This window comes from Crotalus tigris, unplaced genomic scaffold (assembly GCF_016545835.1).
Source record: "Crotalus tigris isolate CLP2741 ecotype Arizona unplaced genomic scaffold, ASM1654583v1 scf7180000024506.7606697, whole genome shotgun sequence".
NCBI classification, from domain to species: domain Eukaryota; kingdom Metazoa; phylum Chordata; class Lepidosauria; order Squamata; family Viperidae; genus Crotalus; species Crotalus tigris.
In genome coordinates this window covers 3,397,951-3,420,789 of record NW_024100678.1, presented here as the reverse complement: position 1 = coordinate 3,420,789, position 22,839 = coordinate 3,397,951, and the positions used below count along the sequence as shown (strand labels likewise).

Below are 22,839 nucleotides of genomic sequence, written 5' to 3'. Positions count from 1 at the left end.
TTGTACAAGTTATCCTCTGCCCGTTCCTCTCTTGTTGATGCCCCTCAGACTGAGATTTCCCAGTTTCCATTTCAGGCAACAATTCCACCCTTAAAGATTGCTCCAAAGACTTTGTAGGTCTAAAATCTCCCAGAGATTCAGAAACCACTAAATATGAAACTTCCTTAACCTTCTTCTGTTGCTGCTTTTCTTTGGGATTATATACTGCACAAGTTGTCTTCTGCTCCTCAACCTGGACTTGTTGAGGCCTCTCACACAAAGATTCTCCAGTTTTCATAAATATAGGCTCTTCAAACTGTGATTCTACATTATTTTCTTCCAAAGCTTTAAACTTAATTGATGGCGATGCACATACCCCCAGGACCGAAGTATAAAAATCTTTTGCTTGAGAAACAGTATTAAGTCTATAACATGTCCCCAGGTAATTCACCACCATTCCAGTCGGAATCCCATCTCCTTTTTAAGTATTTGCTAAAAAAGCAAACTCCTTTCTTCTTCTTAAAATTTTAGATGGGATCTCTTTAAAAATTTAACATCTTTTGAAGCAATTTGAAATCTCTTCTTAAAATAGGCTTGCACAATTATAACATATTGTGAAGCAATTTGAAATCTCTTCTTATAAAGATCTTTTACCAAAGTAAATTACCACATCTCTTGGCAGATTCTTCTGTGCTGCCACCACAGAGTTAACCCTAAATAAATTTTCAATTTCATTAAGTATTCCCTCTTTTTCTTTATTTCAAAATCAATGCAAATTCCTTTGCAACCATCTCCTTCAGATCTCCTTGCAAAGAACTCCCAGGCCTCTAATTCTTAAGGCATATTCCATTTGTCCATATTGAAGCATAAGAATCTCATTTTCCATTTCTTTTTCCATTCTTTCAATTTTTCCCTCCATTATGTCCACTTTTTCAGCTACCTCTTCCACATGGGAGTTCACCTTTTTCAAGAACAGAAGCAAACCTTCTAAAGCCAAAACAAAATATTGTCTCAAGATCTTATTGTTTTCCTCTAAAATCTTTTTCATTTCTGCCCTAATTTTGATTATAAATCTCCCATCATGTCTTGCAAAATCCTTCATAGTTTTTAGCTGACCCCCAGAAGAGGGTGAAACTGTTGATTTAGAAACTGTAGAAATCCCTGGACGCTTTGGAGACATCTTAAAAAAAACCTTTAGTCCTTCTTAAGAAATTATAAAAATTCCTTCAAAAATCATAACTCCCTCCAAAGAAGGTCATTATAATAAAAAGAAAAAAGGGAAAAAAAGGAAGAGAAAAAGAATTAAAAAAAAGTTTTTACTCCTTCTTAAAAATTACAAAAAATTAAACAGAAAAAAAAGTCCTTCAAAAAAGGGTCATTACAATAAAAAAAAGGGAGTTCAAAGGAAAAAAAAAGGGAGAAGAAAAAAAAAATAATAATTAAATAAAAAAAGTCCGTTCCAAAAAAAATACTTAGAGATACCAAAAACAACCATTCCAATCATAAGGAAATAAAAAGAGAAAGGGAAAGGAAAGAAAGAAAAAAACCAAAAAGCCTGCCGGTCAGCATTCTAACTTCCAAAAAAAAAACACCGAGGAGTTTGCCGATCGCAATTTTACTTTCCCTTTCAACAAAGAAAAAAAAATAAAAAGAGAGAATAAAAATAGAAACAAATCTTAAAACTTAAAATCCAAATAAGTCAAAGAAAGCAAAAACTAAATCCTCTACTCAGCTCTGTCCATTTAAAAAAAAAAAACTCACCAGTTATCTTTAAGCACGGAGGTGTTTGCGGCGGCTCGTTTTGTCCCTGAGGACAAAAACAGCTGGGAAGCGGAGACAAGTCTGAACTCCGTGGGAGCACTCCTTTCACCCCCCCCCCAAAAAAACTTGGGGGGTGCGAAAGAGGCTCTACCACAACCTTGGCAACTTTAAGACTTGTGGACTTCAACTCCCAGAATTCCTCAGCCAGCTTTGCTGGCTGAGGAATTCTGGGAGTTGAAGTCCACAAGTCTTAAAGTTGCCAAGGTTGAGAACCCCTGGGCTAGAGCAAGGGTGACCATACTCAACTACTGGCTCTATATCTTTCCCCTTGGCATTGCCTCATTAACTATAAGTGATGATTTTCAAGCAGCAGCAGTCAAAATTCAAGAGGTGACGACTAAATTTAATGAGCCCCTAGCTTGCCATTTTAGAGTGCTGGGCAACTTGGTAAGAGTCTTCTGCATGCTGACCTTTTCTTCTTTCCAACACCCATCTAATGCTCCTATGCCTTCTTTTAGATGCCAGATTTTTATATATACTTTGTTTTTATTTCATGTTTTTTAGCTTTTTATATTTTTTAAGATTATTTTTATTCTATGCTTTTTTAATGACTGTACCCCCCACCTAATGCTGGTCTATAACAATAATAAAGATCTGATCTGATTTGCCTCTCACAGAATAACTTAAATCATTCACACTTGCATTAGTTTGGTTTTATTACTAAATACGTTTTTCCCTTTCAATGAAAATGTTCATTTCCAGATCAGAAAGAGGAATCTAAAAGCACACGAATCTCCAGTCATCTTCTAACTTTATAAAGGGAAGAGTTACTGCATACCCTTTAAACCAAGCCAGGTACTTGCTTATTCAACTAACATTATCCAGACAAAATACAAAAATGATAGATTGGCTTTCTATTCACACACACATTTTACGCTTTGTGTTTTTTTCAGTTATAATTTGGATATTTTGACTCAAAGTTTAACTTTGGTTCAAGAAAAGGTAGCTAATTTTAAATACTTATGGAACTGCTAGGTACACATTATATGGCTTCTCCACTGACCTGGACTGGATTCCTTTGTGAATGAGATTGAAGAGAATTTCACTTTCTTGAAATTGTTCACTCCTATGTTGCCGTCAGTGAATCCATAAGGAATGCATCAGACCTACTTGCTCTTCATGAAATACTCTAGTTCAGCATCTTTCAAACTTGACAACTTTAAGATGTGTGGACTTCAACTCTCAGAATTCCCCAGCCAGCATGTTGGCTAGGGAGTTCTGGGAATTGAAGTCCACATATCTTAAACCGTGCTTGAGCACAATTATATTATGATTAAAACTTTCCGACGTATAAGACGACTTTTGAAAGCGTGGAAATCAGCGCCGAAGTCGGGGGTCGTCTTATACGCCGAGTCGTCTTATACGCCGGAAATTATGGTAGTTTCCTGCGTATAAGACGACTTTCTAGGCATGCGACTCGGCGCCGAAGACGGGGGTCGTCTTATACGCCGGGTCGCCTTATACGGCAGAATATACGGTAATAATCTTCTATAATCTACTATTAGCCCAACAATGGAAACTCCATGTACCAGTCAGGCATATTTGGAAAATTATACATAGAAAACTAACCTTTTCTTGCTTCTGTTCAGCAACACCCTTTCTTGCATAGATCAAACTGAGCTTTTCTTGATCTTTTAAGAAGCGTCTCCGTAGTCTCAGAATTTCTGTGCGTTCATCTGTATCTAATGCATGTAGAAATAAATTCCTTTAAATGTACACAGTAAAACTATTTAAGAAATTATATATTCAATCTTGTTAGCCAAATCCTGGAATTGAGAATTTCTCAAATTGTATGATTTAAAAATGTATAACAGGACAGGGACAGAATGGAATACCTTTAAGAACTATCCTACTGTCATGCTTTAAATCAGGTTTTGTGATTCCTTTGAACAAAGAACATAATTTTACAAATACTGAATTGCTTCAATTACCATTCCCTGCCACTGTTACAATCCCATGTAATAGCTCCTGCAGGGCTATAACTATTGTCATTTATGCACTGGTTTCAGTTGTGTCCTTGAAGGTGTGCATACAGTATAAGCAAGTAGTGCTTGTGCTTCTGATTAGAAACTACTTAGTAACAGCATGTAGATTTCACAAATATTCCTGTACACAAGCATACTCCTCTCCCCCATTTCTAATGAGGCTGCTAAGGGAAAGAAGAGAGGTAGGAGAATGATAGAATGGCTGAAAATATTTGTTCTGCAAACTTTAACAAGATAGCTTGCAAAAGGGTTTTTAAAGTGGAGAAACTTGTTTCCACATTTAGAGTTAACACTTCATTATTTCTCAGCAATTATTTTACATAATTTTAGAAACTGGTTCAAATTTCCAAAGAAGAAATCTGTTTCAAGTTACATACATATATATACATATATATATATATATAAAAAATATTGAACAGAGAAAGTAAAAGCAGGATGACATTTGGCCCATTTGTTTGTATCTCTGAAAGAAGTTTGGCTATTGGAAGTAAACAATTGTAGATACCAACAAAGCTGCCAGTAACTTCATGGCATAAATAATTGGATTCAGGGCATAAATCTTTATGAAGACAAGTCTACTAAAATCTCTTCAAACCATTTAAGCATGTATTATACTGAATATGGTTTCACCAGTATCCCTCATGTCAGTATGCACTCAATATGTTTTTTTGTGCATTCTGCAAAATAGAATTTCAAGTGCTGGTGTTTGGGAAAGGGGCATGCAAAATTATGACATGTATTGTTGATTTACAAAGAACAGATAAGAGACACAGTAATGTTAATTTAAAAAACCCTCAATATTAGAATTCTAATATTTAGTATTTGTGGTGGTGTTGAGGCCTACAAGATGTTTACTCCCAGTATAAACTTAAAACAAATTATGCTACTGCTATCCAAATAAACCCTAGTTTTGTCATACGAATGACCTGATTTGAGAACCACATTGAAAGAGCAAAAAGAACTAGATTAACAGTAACAGATACCTTTAGTTTTACTGTCTACTTCATCTCCTGGCAAACCCAGTCGTTTCTCCCCAAAATTAGGACTTAATGGTTTGAATGCAGTTTTGTAAGATCTGTCTGTACGCTTGTTAATGAGCAACATGGATGAAGAAACTGATTCAGAAGAGGAAGGAACTGTATAGTAATCTGCAAAGGTGTCAACACTATTTCCTATTAGCCAGTTGAAAGAGCTTCTTCCACCTGTAGAAAGAGCATAAGAACACAGTTCAAGTTATATAAAAGCAAATTGCCCCTCTGTAGCAAATACGGTTCCTTTACTTTCTCCTATTACATACTAAAGAATGACAACAGAGTATCAGTTTTTGATAGAAAAACTGAAATGCAAGCATACTATATGAAATGCAAAGATGTGTATGAAAGAAAGGTAACCAATGATATCCAGAAATAAATTAAAAATATAATTCTACACTGAATGATTCTTTAATGCAGCAAAAACATAATCATATGTCCTTTAAGTTTGACAATTTCATTATGACATGCTAGTACTTTACAATAAAGGTGTAAGATACTTACTGATATTCTGGGTGGGCGTAAATTCAAATTGTTGCTGAGTAGCTCTTAGCTGGCCACCCAAATATCCTTCCTGTGAGGAATACTTAACGGCACTTTGAGAAGCCTGAGTCCCCATAAAAATAGGAGTAAGAATAGTGCTTCGATACCGCCAATTGGAATCAATTACAAAATCCTGGAGAACAGATATATGAAATATTTGAAGCCATCTTGACATCATCGCTCTGATGTCAGTACAAACATTATAATCCTATGCAAATATATTTTGCAGAATCCTATTAAAATCAGAAAGATTACTAAATCTTCACATGCTTAAGGTATATTTTTCCCCAATTATATATTGTATATTTTCTATTTATTTTTAAACATCAAAGATCAGTAACTCGGGAAAAATAGATAACAAGTTTGTAGTTTTAATCAAATCAAGCATCTATTAGCTTGAAAAAACTACCCCATTTGACTTTTACTTAAAAGAGATTCATTCCTAAAAATGATTTTAAGATTTTCAGTTTTTAAAAATGATAGCATGTATTTTTATTTATTTATTTCCCATCTATTATTTTAATGTAACTCAAGGCAATTAGCATGACTAATTTTCTCTCCTTCTCCTATTTTTCACAAAACAACAACCCTGAAAAATGAATTGGGCTGTGGGAGACTAACTGGCCCAAAGACACCCAGCTGGCTTTCATGTCTAACTAAGGTAGCACTAGAAATCATAGCCTTGTAGTTTCTAGCTTGATGCCTGGTGTTGTTAGTCATAAATTAAAAGTATTTTATAAACCTTATAGTTATAAACTATAAAGTATAGTATGTAAAACTACATATACCATATATAGTATATAAAATCTATATTATAGTGAAATAGTTAAAAGTATTTTTTTGCCCATTTATTCTCAAATTACTGACTCACATATTCATAAAAATAGAAAATATTATCCCTTTCCCCCCCATAAAAAATAATCACAACAAATTGTAGGCAGCACCATATTAATACATGCAACCTTTGTAAATATTTCATAAGGAAATTAAGGAAGATTCATTTTTTAGAGATGCATAACATTTATATGGAATAATGAGTAGCATAATTCACCATATTCCTCTCTTACATTTTTCTTTATTATGAAGTTTATATAGCAGTAAATGATAATTTTAATTTCAATAAAATGTATCAAGGTAAAAACAGAAATGCAGTTTGCATGTTTTTTTAATATAACTATCAAAATTAATATCTTTACCTTTATTAAAACAAAGGATTAACATAAAAATTACAATATTATGAAATAAATATTTTAAAAAATGATCTATTTCTGATCTAAAGGATTTTAGTTTTTAAGAAGTACTCCAGTAATCTCTTATACATTGCGAAATAATATACATTCACCTGAAATTTACATTCTGAAAGCGGATATTCAAACATTTTTCTAGAATAATCTGGGCTTTTGCTCGTCATTTCAAGGAGAAAATTTGTAGCTAAACTCAAATACTGAGTTTCAATTTTGTCACAGTACAAATCCCTTAGTAAAGACAACATGCGATCAAGTGTATTTGTTGGTAATCTAGTTTCATCACTCCAAAAATTCCTAACAATTAATCTGTAAAAGAAAATAAATATGCAAATGTCAACTTCAAATAATCCGTAACTGTATAAATATATGAACAAAGTGCATGACATATCCTTATGTACTTATGAATAGTAGATGAGGATTTCTATATCATTCCCAAATTAAACACATAAAGTTTTGCTTAAATCTAATCTTAATAAAAAAGGATCAGAATTTATTAAGACATTTAGACTGCAATTCTATATCATATTGAAAAAACAAGTTTCAGTTAAATTTAAAATTAAAATTAATTACAGTTAATTCTGTAAATGTATGTGTATACATGCACAATTTTGCAACAGATATAATTCAATTTTTAAAAAGAGAATTCTGATTTCAGAATAAAATTTGCATTACTTACTGTAATCCAGAATTTTCATCAATCAGTCCTTGAAGTAAAAATTCTTTCGCCAGTTTCAGCACTTGTGAAGATTCCTCATCTGCTTGACTTTCTGAATCACTGATAAAAGAAAAATCACGCTCTACTGAACCTCAGTCACTCACACAAGGATTTTGATGATAGTTTTCATCAGATAAAATATATTACGTGACACCACTTAGAATAATCTTATATATATATATAAATAAAAATGTAAATGTTCGTTTGTTCAAAATCTTAAATCTCCGAAAGTTCTTCACCGATTGCTTTGAAATTTTGACACAACGTTGCATTCTAATACGTGCGTGTTTTTATATACCTATGATTATAATTATATAGATGTCACACCTGTGACAGGTAAAAAAATGTTTTTTTTAAAAAACAGCGCTATCTGTTGGACGTAAAAGCAACACATGCTACAAGCATTGTGAAATTAAACATATTACAAACGTGAGCGTTCTCTTTTCTTTCTTTTCCATTTAACCAGACTGAGCCACAGCAACGCGTGGCCGGGGACAGCTAGTAATAAATAATTAAGAAACAGAAAAAAGCACTTTATGGCTTTACTTTACATTTAGATATGGTTGTTAAATAATAGGCTTCAGATATCTCTGTTAGTCTAGGATTCAAAAGAGGTGCTTATAAACAAAGAAAAAGGAATGCATTTTTTCCAGTTGCACGTACTTTGCCTAAGTCACAAAAGAATATTTGAAGCTGCTCCATGTTAAAATAAATTCTGAAGATGAACAAGAAATTATTTCTTGTGCCTCTTCATCTTGTTCCTAATCTGGTTTTAAATCTTTAGTCTGTTTAATGTCGCTGTCTCACATTTTGAGGTTCTCAACAGGTTTTTTTTAGCTGTTCTCCATATTCTTTCCTTCTTCTCCTTTGATTATCTCCTCCAGCTATTGCTCTTGTCTATTTTTTGCAATTAAATACCTTGCCTATTTCTACCAGTATTTGTTGAGTGACCTTTCTGTTCAATTCTCAGAGTCCCTACCTCTGCTGATATTCCTACTATTTCTCTGGTTTTGTAGATTTTATGAGTTTTTCTATTTTAGTTATTCCTCCTTCCTCCATGGAAGTACTGAAAAACCCAAGATCACACAGAAATTCATCTAATGGCAGTTTTGCTATAACGAGTTTATGCATGAATTCATTCACATTCTTTGTTCCTAAAAAGTAGGCTTTGCACGCGCCTATTGCCCAAGTGTGTATGTGATCATGGTTTGCACATCCTCATATGTTAAATGTCAAAGCCTGAATGTACATGATATACACCCATTATTCTGAAGTTTCTGTAAAGCGGAAAAAGAGAAATTAAAGAGGCAACTCTCTAATGCACAGTACGTCTGAAATATCTAACTGCATTTTCCAGCTTTTTCCTCCCTTTAGCTGCAAATATGCATTGTGGCAAAAGTGAACAATCTGCAGAACGAGTATGACCCAGGCCTTCCCAATGCAGTTTCCAACACTTCCTTTTCTTTGCTGATTTGAGCAAAAAGAACTGATAAAAATTCAGCCTTGTAGAAATGAGGTATTGAGGCGTTTTGCTCTGTTGCTTTCCAAACTTAAAACAGGTAGATGAAAATGGGAGGAGGAAAGAGACAATTTTCTTTGTTAGGTGGAAATAAAAATAAAAGAGCCTGATCACCTCTAGTTTTTCTTTTTCTGGAAAAAAAAAAAGAATTCTAATCAAGGCCTATTTTACAGCCTAGCTATTTGTTAGGATAGCACAGGGGTAGGGTAGTCAACCTTGGCTCTTTTATGACTCGTGGACTTCAACTCCCAGAATTCCCGAGCCAGCTATGCTGGCTCAGGAATTCTGGGAGTTGAAGTCCACGAGTCATAAAAGAGCCAAGGTTGACTACCCCTGGGATAGCATATAAAAATTAAGTTAAATTGCAGACCACCGAGAGAGATTTAGAATCCTGGAAAAGACAAAATAGCTTCAGAATATTTATTTATAATACCGATGCTTGAGTCTTTACCTGTAGTTGTCATAGATCCACATAAGCACATCATACATTCGGCCCCGACATAATGGTGAAGGATGAGAAATGAATCCTGTTATTGTAGGAAGTAGCTCTAATACTTCAGCAGGTTTCAGCTTAGGTAGCATCTTGTACACGATATTTAAGCATATTGTTTGCCTTTCATCGTCTCTAAGGGAAGAATGAATAAAACACCTTTATTGCATGAATTACTAATCATGGGGAATTATATCAAATGGCCTATTGAAACTGACAGGATGTAATTCCAGCATCTGTTATCAGAGAAAATGACCCCCCCCCCCAAAAAAACCCAAACACCTTGATGTACTCCCACTTGCTTAAGTGGAATTTGTTCAAAGATATTTTAATATGGATTATTCTACCAAGAAATAATTACAAATTATGCTATCCCTCACCTGTGACACATGACTTGTGTGAATTCCTTACTCTTCAACTGTAAGTACATATCAGCCGTTTCTTGGGTACGGCACATGACTACTTCCAAGCAATGAGTCTTCATTACTCCATGAAGTTTTGGTATCAGAAAGAAGACAAAATTCATAAATCTTCCCATGACCGAAAACAAAAAGTATAAAAAGTTATACCAAGCTATTAAACTCGTAATACCAACAGTATAATACCACTTATAATTCTAATATACCTATCAGCAAGATGAGGGAAGCTCTTTGTGATTTTATTCAGGCATACAATAAATTTGTCATCTCTGGTATTCTGATGCAGCTTTAATTGTTTTATGACCATGTCATAAATTGGACCTTCAAATATCTGAAAAATAGAACATATGTGAATGTTAAAAACATAACATATTGGCCAAATATTTTAGCAATAATTAAAACTACTGCTGTTAATTGATACTTTTATCATAATGCTGTAAACTATTTTTGATACAGCTTCTTAAGAGTTAAATAGTTGCCCTGTACTGGAGAATAAGTCCTGGGCTAGAAGGATCTTTCAGAAGATCCAGCGAAGTAATTCTAGTCTTTTGTAATACTACTGTTCTACGTTACCTATCAATGCTATTTTCAATACTGGTAGTCCTTGACTTGCAACAATTTGTTTAGTGACAGTTTTAAGATACAACAGCATTGAAAAAAGTGACTTATGACCATTTTTTACACTTACAATTGTTGCAGCATCCCCATGGTCACATGATCAAAATTCAGACACTTGGCAATTGACTCATATTTATGACAGTTGCAGTATCCCGGGGTTGTGCGATCACCTTTTGTGACCTTCTGATAAGCAAAGTCTATGGGGAAGCCAGATCCACTTAACAACCATGTTAATAACTTAACAACTGCAGTGGCTCACTTAAAAACTGTGGCAAGAAAGTTTGTAAAATGGGGCAAAACTCACTTAATAACTGTCTTGCTTAGCAACAGAAATTTTGAGCTCAGTTTTGGTCATAAGTTGAGGACTACCTGTAGACTAGATAGCCAAAGTATTTCAGGTACTAGGTTAAAATTAAATTGATTTTAGAAGTTAACTCTTTGATTCTAGCAGCATAACACATAAAAAGCATGTTCTCCTCACATTTTCTTTCTCAGCAATGTACTGAAGAATGAGTCCCAGTACTTCAGCAGCAGCAGCATATACTTCCTTATATCTTATCAGAGCCATGTTGTTACACAAAGCTTGGAAATATCTAACATAAATAAGAAATATCATTTAGTTCTCACAAATGCATATTTATTCCTCTGACGTATATTAAAATATATGATTTTCTCATTCATTTTACATTTAGTTGCAACAGGATGATTTACCAAATGTCTAGTGCACACATGTAATTTGAATGTAAACTCCTTTCACTGTATTTTGAAATGTTCAGTTAAAGTCTCAAGAGCTCCAGAGCTGTATCTGTCTTTTACATTTTCCAATTCTATTATACATTTCCTAAATTTAAGATGGTTAATTTGCATTCACTAAAATCGTCCCAACATATCTACCTCTTTCCCATGTTTGAAACATGTCCAAACATAATATTTCTGAAACACATCTATATATATGAAATATAACAAAGATCAATCAAATTCTTTAGGAAAATGACGACGAATAGCTGTAAAGTGTATGTCAATTTCATCATTTGTTTTCCAATCTATGCCCTTGGGGATACCTATTTTTATAACTTTTTTCTTGGCTAAAAGTTTTATGCTCAGTATACCTCAACAGGAATATCAGAAAGTTGAAATTCTTACCTTGTATTATCTATTTCACACTTTGGATCATATGGAGGTAAATTATTAGCAAGAACAATTCCTAATAATTGAATTCCTACTGAATTGTCTTTTGTATTAGGATCTCCACCAGAAAATTGTTGAAATATTATCCTGCAGCAAGCAAAAACATAGATGAAGATACTAAATGAAGATACTAAAAGTAATAAGTAACTATTCGTACCAATCAAAACTATCAGGTTTGTATTTTGTATTGAGAAAGAATAGACAGCAGATTGGTCACTTAATAAGTGGAATCACTCATCACACTAAGTCAAAGGTCCCCAACCTTTTGGGCACCAGGGACCGGTTCCGTGGAGAAAGGCTTTTCCAATGGCTGGGATTCCTTATCGAGCTTAGGCAACACAAGCAAATGATGCAAAAACATAATTATTATTAAAATCTTTTCTGATTTAGTATAATGGAGGCATCTAATAAAAGAGCCAGTTTCCCATAGATAAAGCTGAAACTTTGGTCTGGGCTCTGGAGACCAAGTATTAAATCCACCTTAAGCTATGGAAGCTGACTGGATGATTTTGGGCCAGTCGTGCTCTCTCAATTCAATATAGCACACAGAATTGTTCTTGTGAGAAAAAAACATTGAAAAAAAAACATTTAGTGTATGCTACTTTGAATTTCTGAAGGTAAAGCACGATGCACCTATTACAAGTAAGAAATATAAACCAATAACAATACTTTAAATTTCACTAGTACTAAGCAAAGGCAAGGTTCGCGCAAAAAAACCCAAAACCTGAACTGTTCAATGTCCTTTTAACCTTCCTTCATTTCATCCCAGCTCACAACATAGATTTATCTTGGTGCGCGCTGATCTCTACATGGGACTCACTTGAAGAAAGTTATCGTAGAGGGTAGAACTTGGGTCAATGTACTATGAGATGTCATAACAAAGCCATCTAGTTCTGGCAGAATTAGAAAAGTTTGATTCCCAGTAAAATAATAATTTGTAAGCATACAAATGGTGTATAAAAATGCTTGATTTAGAAAGTGATAAATCGCTTTGATAGTTTGGGCAGATATTCTCCTTAGGCAACTGAAAGAACCTGAAGAAGATGAGACAAATTACAAAATAAAAACTTTAGGAAAGAAGTGGCTTTAGGAATAACAAAGTGAAAACTTTGTTCTGGGGCTGCCTTTTAATTTATTAAAAAATTAATTAATTAATTAATTAATCAATCCAAGCCACTCATCTCAAGAACTGTGCATTTTTTAAATATCAGAACATAATCCTCTGTAGAAACCTTTTTCTATCAAAATCTCTTTCCCCATTCCTCATTTACTCTTCTAATGGCACAGACAACATGACTTTTATTGTTTCTAGAGCAGTGGTTCTCAACCTTTTTAATGCCACGACCCCAACCGATCGTAAGTCGAGGACTACCCAACCAGTCATTAAGTCGAGGACTTTCCCTGTCCGGGAGCGCCAGGCATGCGTGGTGCCGTCCCCTGCGCCGGCTGAGGCGTAGCTGACAAGGGGCATCGACGGCGCAGGGCGACCACCAGCTGGGCCACCAGCTGGCCCAGCCCAAGGGAGATAAGGCACCCTCTGGGCCCCACACGCGCCAGCAACCTCCCTGCGCCCGCCTGCCTCCCACCTCCCACCCCTGGCCCTCTTTTATTTACATTTTTAGTAGTTGCTCAGCAGGGAGGGGTGGAAACTTCCAGACAGCTCGCCTTCGTTGCAGACAACGTGCAGCACCGTTTGCAGAATGGGACTTTTGGCAGGCTCAGCAGGGCAGAGACAGCCTGGACAATTTCTATTGGTTTTTGAAAGCCAATAGAATTAAATTCTATTCAAGAGAGTCTATTCTATTGACTTTCAAAAGCCAATAGAATAAAAGGGAGTAGCACAGCTAAGGAAAAGGGGGGGGAAATGGCGGACTGAGTTGTTTGGCGGCCCCCGTGAAATGGTCATTCGACCCCAAATGGGGTCGCGACCCACAGGTTGAAAACCACTGTTCTAGAGGAAATCATAATCCATGTTTAATGTATACATATTGTCACAAATCACCAAATAAATAACAGATTAGTCCTACTTTATTTAAAAAGCATATATGACAATAGGCTTTGGTATAAACCAGCAGACCAACTACTGAACTTCAATTACAGCATCTCTTATTATGGCCATTGCCTAATGGGGCTGCTATTGTACTTCAGTAATATGCAGAAAGTTATCCCTTCCCATCTTTGCTGCAGCTCTTGGAGAACTGTATATACAACCATATTTTATTGTCATTATTTACCTGTAAGGTATGTTCAGACAGTCCTTCCAGCACTCTATTACTGTCTTGATTATTTCCAGGTTATGTCTAAATACTGCTCTTTTCTGATGAAACACATTTTTCATTAGGAACTCCAACAACCTGTTTGCTAAGATTTCATCCTTTATGTTTCCCTAATATGAAAGAATTAGAAAAAGCATATTGCAAATATTCCTCTTTGCTCATAAAATGACAAAATATATGGTACCTTAATTTAAACATCATATATTCAGGTTTGCCAAATTCTCCCTGGTTAGCAATAACAAATACCATGTTTCCCCAAAAATAAGCCCAGGTTATATATTTAGTTTAGGCCCAAAAGACCCATTAGGGCTTATTTTGGGGGAGTGTCTTATTTTTTTCTACATGCGGGACAAGCCTCCCACGACGGCCAACCTGACCCTGGGCAAGCTAGATTGCTTACAGGGAGAGGCTGCTTGTTGCAGGAGGACGACTTCAAAGGGCGCACGGTGATCCCTGCAGCTCCTGGAAGCTCCAAGCACTGCCTTTTGTGCCACTCGGTTTCCCACCCCACCCAGCCAGGCTGATCTGGTGAGTGGAATTGCCTGCCGTCTTCCCTACTGCTGCACTGGCAGCTGACACTGAGTGGTGATTGAACGGCGGCCACACTGAGAATGGGGATAGACCATCCCCCAAAGCGCCGCCGAAAACAGCAAGGCAAACGCGCACACAGATACGGTACCTAAAACAGCATTGCAAAAAGCATTGTTTGGAGCATTCAGGAGCTACAGGGATCCACGCATGCCCTTTTCGCACCGCTGTTTTTGGTACCGCATCTGTTTGCCTCATTGTTTTTTGGGGGATGATCTATCCCCATTCGCAGCGTGGCTGCCGTCCAATTGCCATGCCACCTCTCAGGAAGGCACCATCAGCTGCCAATGCAGCAGCGGGGAAGATGGGAGGCAATCCCACCCACCAGATCAGCCTAGCGGGGGTGGGGTGGGAAACCGAGCGGCACAAAAAGCAGCGCTCAGAGCCTCCAGGATCTGCAGGGATCTGCGCGCGCCCTTTGCAGTCATCCTCCTGCAATGCGCAGCCTCTCCCTGTAAGCAATCCGGCTCGCCCAGGATTAAGTTGGCCGTTGTGGGAGGCTCGTCCCACATGTGCAGCAGTGCTGGAGGATGGGGACGGGCCATGCCTCCTGGGACGGCCAACCTGACCCCAGGCGAGCCGAATTGCTTCAGCTGCAAGGAGCCTGGCCTAAGGTTCTCATTGCCCAGGCTTCCTGAAGCTGATGGGAACTGCGGCCCACCGCACTGAACAATTTAGCTAAGCCGCAAAATTGAATTTGCAGCGGTGGCACCAGCAGCAGATAAGGTGGGGGGAGGCACGCGATCCAGTCTGCCAAAAAACCTACAGTGAGACGGAGTGGGCAGGGTCTTAAGTAGGGCTTACTTTTTAGGGTAGGGCTTATATTAACCCAAACCCCCCAAAATAAGCTACGTCTTATTTTATGGCTAGGTCGTATTTTCGGGGAAACACAGTATTCAGGAAAGAGAAAAGTCTTTTTTTTTCAGCATTATAAAATTCTCTTAGCCACTGTCTATCAAGAAGACCTTGGCATAGTGTTAAAATATATGTACTAAAAAGGAGAGAGGTGAGGGGAAGGAAGGGCAGGGCATAGGTATATATGGCTGTCTTATTATAATCAAATACATTTCTTACTTTAGGAGTTGCCACATTAGTCCATGAAAGCAGAGTGACCACTATCTCCACCATCATGTAATGTATTCCTTCTCCTCCATTATCTCCAGAAACGACCAGCTGCAGTAAAGGACCCAGCCACCACTTTGCATAAGGCTGGAAAACCTGGAGAAGAAAAATCCAAGATTGCCAATGTAAAACCTATTGCATGTTAACTTTGTTATTTACTTCTAACCAAACTAAATTATTATTTAAAAGGTTACCCATGCAAATACTCAACAATGCAAACACATTTCATGCCTTACACAACAGTAGCTTTTTGTCTAGAAGAGATATTATTTTACCAAGTAATTACCATTCCTTACTCCAGGCTAATTCCAGAGACTTGATAAAACCTGTGAATCAGAAGCAGCTTTTACTTTGTTGGAAGGGTTTATTTTTGAGCAATAGCACAGAGACTGAATGATATTAAAGTTATTTTGCATCCTTGTCTGTTTATAGTCAAAATGCATATATGGTAATAACACTATTATATGACCATAGTTTGCTCATATGAATTATTCATGAATTCACCTCATATAGGAGATACTAACTGCATTAACTGCTTAAGAAATCAGTTAGGAATCTATACTTGCTTAGAAAATTAGTATATTTCAACAAGCTGCCAAAAAACAAACAAGATCAAAATACAGACTTCATTTGATATTGTTATGCCTATGTTTACTTTGAACAAGAAGCTTTTGTCACTTTTGGTAATACTTGAAAATCTTATTCATAAAAAGAATGTTCAACTGTCTCTTTTTAATAACACCCCAGAACAATTATTATTTATAGTCCTCATATATTGACTGCCTTGTTTAATGACTGTTCAGTTATGACAATTGGAAAAAAACAGCTTTATGACCAATCCTCACATCTCATGGATGTCAAGGCCATCATAGCATCCCACAGTCACAGGATCACCATTTGGGCACTTTGCAATTGACCCATATTTACAGCTGTTGTAGCAGTCCATAGTCATGTGGTTGCATTTGCAAGCTTCACAACTAGCCTCTACCAAGTAGAATTATTGGAGAATGTAAAAGTGAAACTGCAAGTTGAGGTCATGTGATATCTTGCTGAATGACTACAGTGACCCCCTTGATACTGGAAGTGGAAATGATATTGTGAGTCTGGTACGGTCATATGATGCCTTGGTGCATAACGATGGACTTGCTGGTCATAATTGTGGTTGTTAAGCAAAGACTACCTGTAAAGTTCGGAGATTATTCTAATCTCATTATTAGCTTCTCTAATAACCCAAAGAAATGCAAGTATACCAGTTATATATTACAACACTTTTCTCTATCATAAAAAGAACTTACTTCCTCTGTATTCACAATGAGTTTTGCTACAAAGAGACGAATATTTAGAGGTACAGTAGAATTTCCCAGTTTACTGTGTAAAAACTTCATCCATGGAGGAAGTTCTGGTGAATTTGTATCCTGAATACAAAAAAATTACAGATTTATTAATATGAAAGCATACTTATGGTAAATTAGTTTAACTGAAAGTGATATTTGCCAACTCCACAAAGCTATAATGGGATACTTACTTTTTCTACTACCGGTGTGATATTATTTCTGTGCATATGTTGGACTAGGGTTGTCATAGAAGCCATGCATTCATGCTGATTGAGCTCATCCATTTCTAATTCCATCACATCATCTGGAACCACGGTACCTGTTATCTCCTTTTAGAATAATAATTAATTTCAATTTTGTCCTTATCCCTTCTTTTTGTTCAGATTTTTGCTATAATAACAGTACCCATAAAGAATACATATATTATATCCTATTATTTCAAGATTGTTTATCAGGCAAAGCTTGTATTTCTCAAAGTTATTTATATAATATCCTTGTAGCTCTATTTTTTAAAAAATAATATGTTGGCAAGAGACTTGATTTAAATGAAGTATGAGTTGGGTATCTGATTAATATTCCATGTACTAATCTCTCACTTCAATCAGGTCTCTTCTAAAAATACCAAACCCCAAAATGAATACAAATGAACAATGAGAACAATGCAACAAAACTTTGGGAAATATCAATTTATTGCAATAATGTAACTAAAAGATTCTCCACATTTCCTTGGACTCTTATCTGGACCTCTCCAAGAAACCATGATTTAACAAAACAAAAGCTGCCTGGCTATTTATTACACACCTAATGTATTATTTCCATTTAAGTTTTGAGGAAAATTCCAATTAGTAGATCTGCACATCCCATGGGCTCTATCATTTAATGTGAAAAAAGTTTTAAACCTACCTAGCCTCGTGAAATTTGATCAATATATTGAAAAAACCTTAAAGGGAGTATTGTAACTGGAGTATTGAAAACATTTTTGTACAATGTGCAGTAAAACAATAAAGAATAATAAATGACAAACTGTCAAATTTGACTGAAGTGGAAAATTCTGATCCAGTCTTTCTCCTCACAAGGTACTCAAGGCAATTATTATAATTAAGCATAATTAGATAACCTAATGTTAACCTATTCATGCCTATCTATTCTGCTGCTGAGGTACTAAAGTTGCAACATTCCCCTTTTTCACAGTTGAAATTTGTCATTTAGATTTAAACAATCACAGAATTATTTGTAACGCAGACATGGTAACATGCCTGACTTCTTATGGATTTATTTCTTGCTCAAAAGAAGATGGTATTTTATAGGAAAACTATGTTGCTATTATTACTGCAGTTATTACATCCTCATTAGTATTCCAATAAGGTAAGGTTTTTAAATCTTTAGAAAATTTGACAAATTTCTACAAACAATTAAAGGAGTTGTTTGGGCTAAAAAACAGTATAGTTAAGGCACACACTTACACATAAATTAAATCACCTTTTTCCTGAAGTGAGAACCGGAAATGGTAGGATCTTCAGAGTTGTATGAAAAACTCTGTATTCCAGTTGAGAAATCAAATTGGCTCATTTCTTCACTTAAACTGCTATCTACCATATATGATGCAGACGCTAAATACTGTGGTTCAGCTAGAAAGAAAATAGTCTGGCTTAAATAAGTAAGAAGCTTCCCAATAAAAATCACAAGATCAGTTGAACAACCCTCTTTCTATGTTTTCAATAAATAATGCTCAATAAATTCTCTTGCTTCTTTCGAATCTCTTTTCTGAATTTTCTGATTTCATCATTAAACTGCATTTATCCCTTAATAAAAAAAATAGTTAATGTTAATATTGAAAACACCAAGAGATATGATCCAGATTGTTAGTCCTAGAGTTTGTCCTGCTTAGTTGCAGAGTCCACTTATTTTTCACTGTACTCACCACAGTTAAACACCAAAGCTATCACAGCATAATGTAATGAGGAAGCTGGTTTTCAGCTGGTTCTTACAGACCTGATGCCAAATAGGATTGAGAGGGAGTGTCTGGCCTTCAAACCAAGGACTAGAACATGGGTCTCTCCATGCCCAATCCAGCATCTTAACCACTATACTACACTGGCTCTCTAGATTAGTTTTGTGTATTTCTGCTTTCAAAGTATGTGTGTGTGTGTGTGAGACCCTGCCTATTTAACTTATATGCAGAGCACATCATGAGAAAGGCAGGGCCAGATGAATCAAAAGTTGGAATTAAGATTACCGGGAGAAATATCAACAACCTAAGATATGCAGATGATACCACTCTAATGGCAGAAAGTGAAGAGGAACTAAAGAGCCTCTTGATGCGGGTGAAGAAGGAGAGTGCAAAAGTTGGCTTGAAACTCAACATTAAGAAAACCAAAATCATGGCATCCGGCCCTCTCAATTCCTGGCAAATAGATGGGGAAGAAATGGAGGTAGTGACAGATTTTATTTTTCTGGGCTCCAAGATCACCTCAGATGGGGACTGCAGCCAAGAAATTAAAAGACGCTTGCTCCTGGGGAGGAAAGCTATGGCAAATCTAGACAGCATACTAAAAAGCAGAGACATCACCCTGCCAACAAAAGTGCGTATAGTCCAGGCCATGGTTTTCCCAGTTGCAATGTATGGCTGTGAAAGTTGGACCATAAGAAAGGCTGAGCGCCAAAGAATTGAGGCCTTTGAACTATGGTGCTGGAGAAGACTCCTGCGAGTCCCTTGGACTGCAAGGCGTTCAAACCGGTCAGTCCTAGAAGAGATCAACCCCGACTGCTCTTTAGAAGGCCAGATCCTGAAGTTGAAACTCAAATACTTTGGCCACCTAATGAGAAGGAAGGATTCACTGGAGAAGGGCCTAATGATGGGAAAGATTGAGGGCAATAGAAGAACGGGACGACAGAGAATGAGATGGCTGGATGGAGTCACTGAAGCAGTGGCTGTGAACTTAAATGGACTCCAGAAGATGGTAGAGGACAGGAAGACCTGGAGGAACATTGTCCATGGGGTCGCGATGGGTCGGACATGTATGTATGTATGTATGTGTGTGTATGTGTATGTATGTATATATTTTCATGCTCGACACAGAATAACTTAACCATCATCAATTCATCTTTTTTGTAGTCATAGCAAATACCTGAATCCCCACTCATTGCTTGTCTGGCTTCTTTCCTAATAATTATGTACCGTTTTTTCTTTTCCAGAGGAACCTAGAAAATATAAAAAGCTTTCAGGTATGAACGTGACTGCCGCTTAATTACAAATTTAATATGTTTACAGAATTTCTAAATAAACCAAGAAAAATAAAAAAAGGAATTATGTGGCATTAACATGTATGATTGCACTATCCACTTTATTTCTAGGCACCTGGCTTTTAAGAGACATGCCGGATAGTCATGCTCCAAAAAGTAGAGAACCTGGTTAAATAAAATTTGGTTTCATTTACCTAACAGAGAGATTACCCTCCACTTTTTATTTAATTTTTGTCACATTAAAAATGACCCCTTTGTACGTTTTTGGGGAACTACATAATCATCATAGGGGCTAAATCTGTGCATCACTATTGTAAGAACTTGCCTACATACTCATGTTGTTTAAGGCAGAGGTCCCGCAATTTCCAGTCCACGCCCCGGTACTAGGCTGCGGCCTATTGAGAAGCAGGCCATGCAAGTGGCAGGTGAGAATGTACATGAAACTCCATCTGTGCAAGTGGTAGGCACACACACAAAACCATCCCCTCTCCCGCTGGTCCACAGAACTGGAAAGGTTGGGGACCATGGGTTTAAGATAAGACAAGGTTTAGACTCCACCATGCCAAAATTGAACTTGGAATTCATCATATTCCATATCAAGTGGTTCAGCAAAACAGCAGCCAGCAAAAAAAAAACAAAAAAACTAGGCTAACATTTGCCAAAGAAACACTCCATTCATAGTACTATAGAGTTATATAAGAATACTAATTCAAGGAGGTATACTTTGATACTTGTCTTCAGTTTAGACTCCTTAAGCTTACTGTAGAACTTTTATAATTGGAAAATGTTTTCTCAATAACCTTATCTGGGAACATTAAATTCTTATATATCTATATCACAATCTAGTATCATGCTAGATAAAACCAATTACCATTTTGGAAAATCTAGGAAATAAGATTTCTTACCTCAATCTCTATGGGAAATGAATAACGCCGCTGTAAATCTAACAAGTTTTCAAAAATAAGCAGATTCTGTAGAACAAAAACAAATTGTAATCTAGTCACCATGTATTTACTTTATTACAACCATTTCTTTTATTTATTCATAATATATCATTACTACTCAATATGCAACCTAGGCAGGCATATACAATTTTTAAAAAGCAATTATTACATACAAAAATAAATATAAGAATACAATATAACACAGTATATTGTGTCAAAGGCAGCTCAAACACCAAAGACAATCACTCAAGACTAGCTCATAAGACCTCTTGATTCAGTGGCTAGGGGAAACCAAGAGTTAGCACTATTTTGATTTTCCGGGGAATGGTGTTCCATAGCAGTTGTTGTACTAGAGAAGGAACATCTCCTAGTTCCCACATGACAGGTAGAAGTAACTGAAGAAAAGCAGTAATTGTGTTACACAGGCATACCAAGGTGTACCCATAACTACCCACACTGTTGTACTCAGGATTATTTATAGTTTCTGAGTGTTCTCTAAGGGCATCTCAATATAGAATGCATCATGGTAATCCAAATGAAAGATGAACAAGGCATGTATGACCATCAGTAAAACCTCCAGATTCAGGAAGGAGCACAGTTGGTGCACAATTTGTGGGAACACCCTGTGAGCCATGGCTAACAGCAGGATGAATTTAGGAAGACCTTCAGTCTGTCTGGAGCAATAAGACTTCATTCAAGACAAATGATGGTAAAATTCTGGATTCAGGAAACCTCAAAATCCAAGGCAGCTTCTACTTTATAGGACTGAGTCTGATTCATTTCCTCTTCATCCAGTTTCCTCACAGTCTTTCTACAAAGAAGCTTGATGGCATTATTTGGACAAGCGAGGGCTGATATGTACAACATCAGAACACTAATATATAACCTAATATAAGGGATGACATAACCAAGAAGCCTCATTTATATATTAAACAGGTGTGGAGAGAACTGAACCATGGGGCCCCCCACAGAGTAAGAATTGGGGACAAAGCTCACTATCAAAAATGTCTGGAATATTAGAGAAAGGAGGAATACTTTAATATTAGGGAAAGGAGGAAAGCCACTGTAATACCATCTTTCCCATTTCCTAATCTCCCAAACCAGCCCAGAAAGATATCATGATCAATGGTATTTCAGATAGCATATGCTATATTTTGTATTCTTCTACCTATTGATAAGAGCATAAGTCAACCAATTTTGGAAGATGAAGGTGATTTTTATTATGAAAATATTTTAACATTGTATCCACTCATCTTGTCCATTTATTTATTTGTTCACTCATTCAATTTATATAGTTTTCAACTGCATAACTCTGGATAGCTTACAGCAATTTAAAAACTGCAAAAAAACAATATACTCAAACTACATGAAATATATAAAACTAACACAAATTAATATTAACAAAATGCATAGGCAGGGTCTAAAAAAATCTATTTCTCAACATAACCATTGTATAGGCTGTTGACCACCTTTCTACACCAAAATTCCATCTTGGAACTAGTTTCTGTTTACTATTACGTACTTTGTCTGGTTTTTCAGTGAACAGAAAACCTTGATAGAATTTACTTTCATTGAAGACACAGCTGATAACTGCAATGGCACAATTATATGCAGCACAGTGAAACTGTCTCCTCTTTTCCAACATTTGTGTTTCACCCGACATGTTCTCTGTAAAGGCATCATAACAGGACCTTGGAAGGAAGTAAAGAAAAAAGAAAAAAAAAGATTCCAAGACATTTTAAAGAAAATTGTGTGTACTCTTCCCAAATCTGCTACC

The 22,839-nt window shown here is 36.3% G+C and overlaps 1 protein-coding gene across 2 annotated transcripts in view; it reads right to left on the bottom strand.

The window, feature by feature from the left end:
• Positions 1-22,839, bottom strand: part of PRKDC (protein kinase, DNA-activated, catalytic subunit) — a 94,458-nt gene that overhangs the window by 32,841 nt on the left and 38,778 nt on the right. For both annotated transcript variants that reach the window (XM_039333722.1, XM_039333723.1), the window contains exons 43-60: positions 22,585-22,753; positions 21,024-21,089; positions 20,004-20,076; positions 18,355-18,503; positions 17,067-17,204; positions 16,837-16,956; positions 15,494-15,637; positions 13,790-13,941; positions 11,511-11,642; positions 10,849-10,960; positions 9,956-10,080; positions 9,711-9,860; positions 9,292-9,465; positions 7,283-7,381; positions 6,702-6,912; positions 5,321-5,492; positions 4,769-4,987; positions 3,370-3,482 (exon numbers count right to left, since the gene is read on the bottom strand). In XM_039333722.1, coding sequence (XP_039189656.1) covers positions 3,370-3,482; positions 4,769-4,987; positions 5,321-5,492; positions 6,702-6,912; positions 7,283-7,381; positions 9,292-9,465; positions 9,711-9,860; positions 9,956-10,080; positions 10,849-10,960; positions 11,511-11,642; positions 13,790-13,941; positions 15,494-15,637; positions 16,837-16,956; positions 17,067-17,204; positions 18,355-18,503; positions 20,004-20,076; positions 21,024-21,089; positions 22,585-22,753 — 2,518 coding nt within the window. The remainder of the gene's footprint in view (positions 1-3,369; positions 3,483-4,768; positions 4,988-5,320; positions 5,493-6,701; positions 6,913-7,282; positions 7,382-9,291; positions 9,466-9,710; positions 9,861-9,955; positions 10,081-10,848; positions 10,961-11,510; positions 11,643-13,789; positions 13,942-15,493; positions 15,638-16,836; positions 16,957-17,066; positions 17,205-18,354; positions 18,504-20,003; positions 20,077-21,023; positions 21,090-22,584; positions 22,754-22,839) is intronic.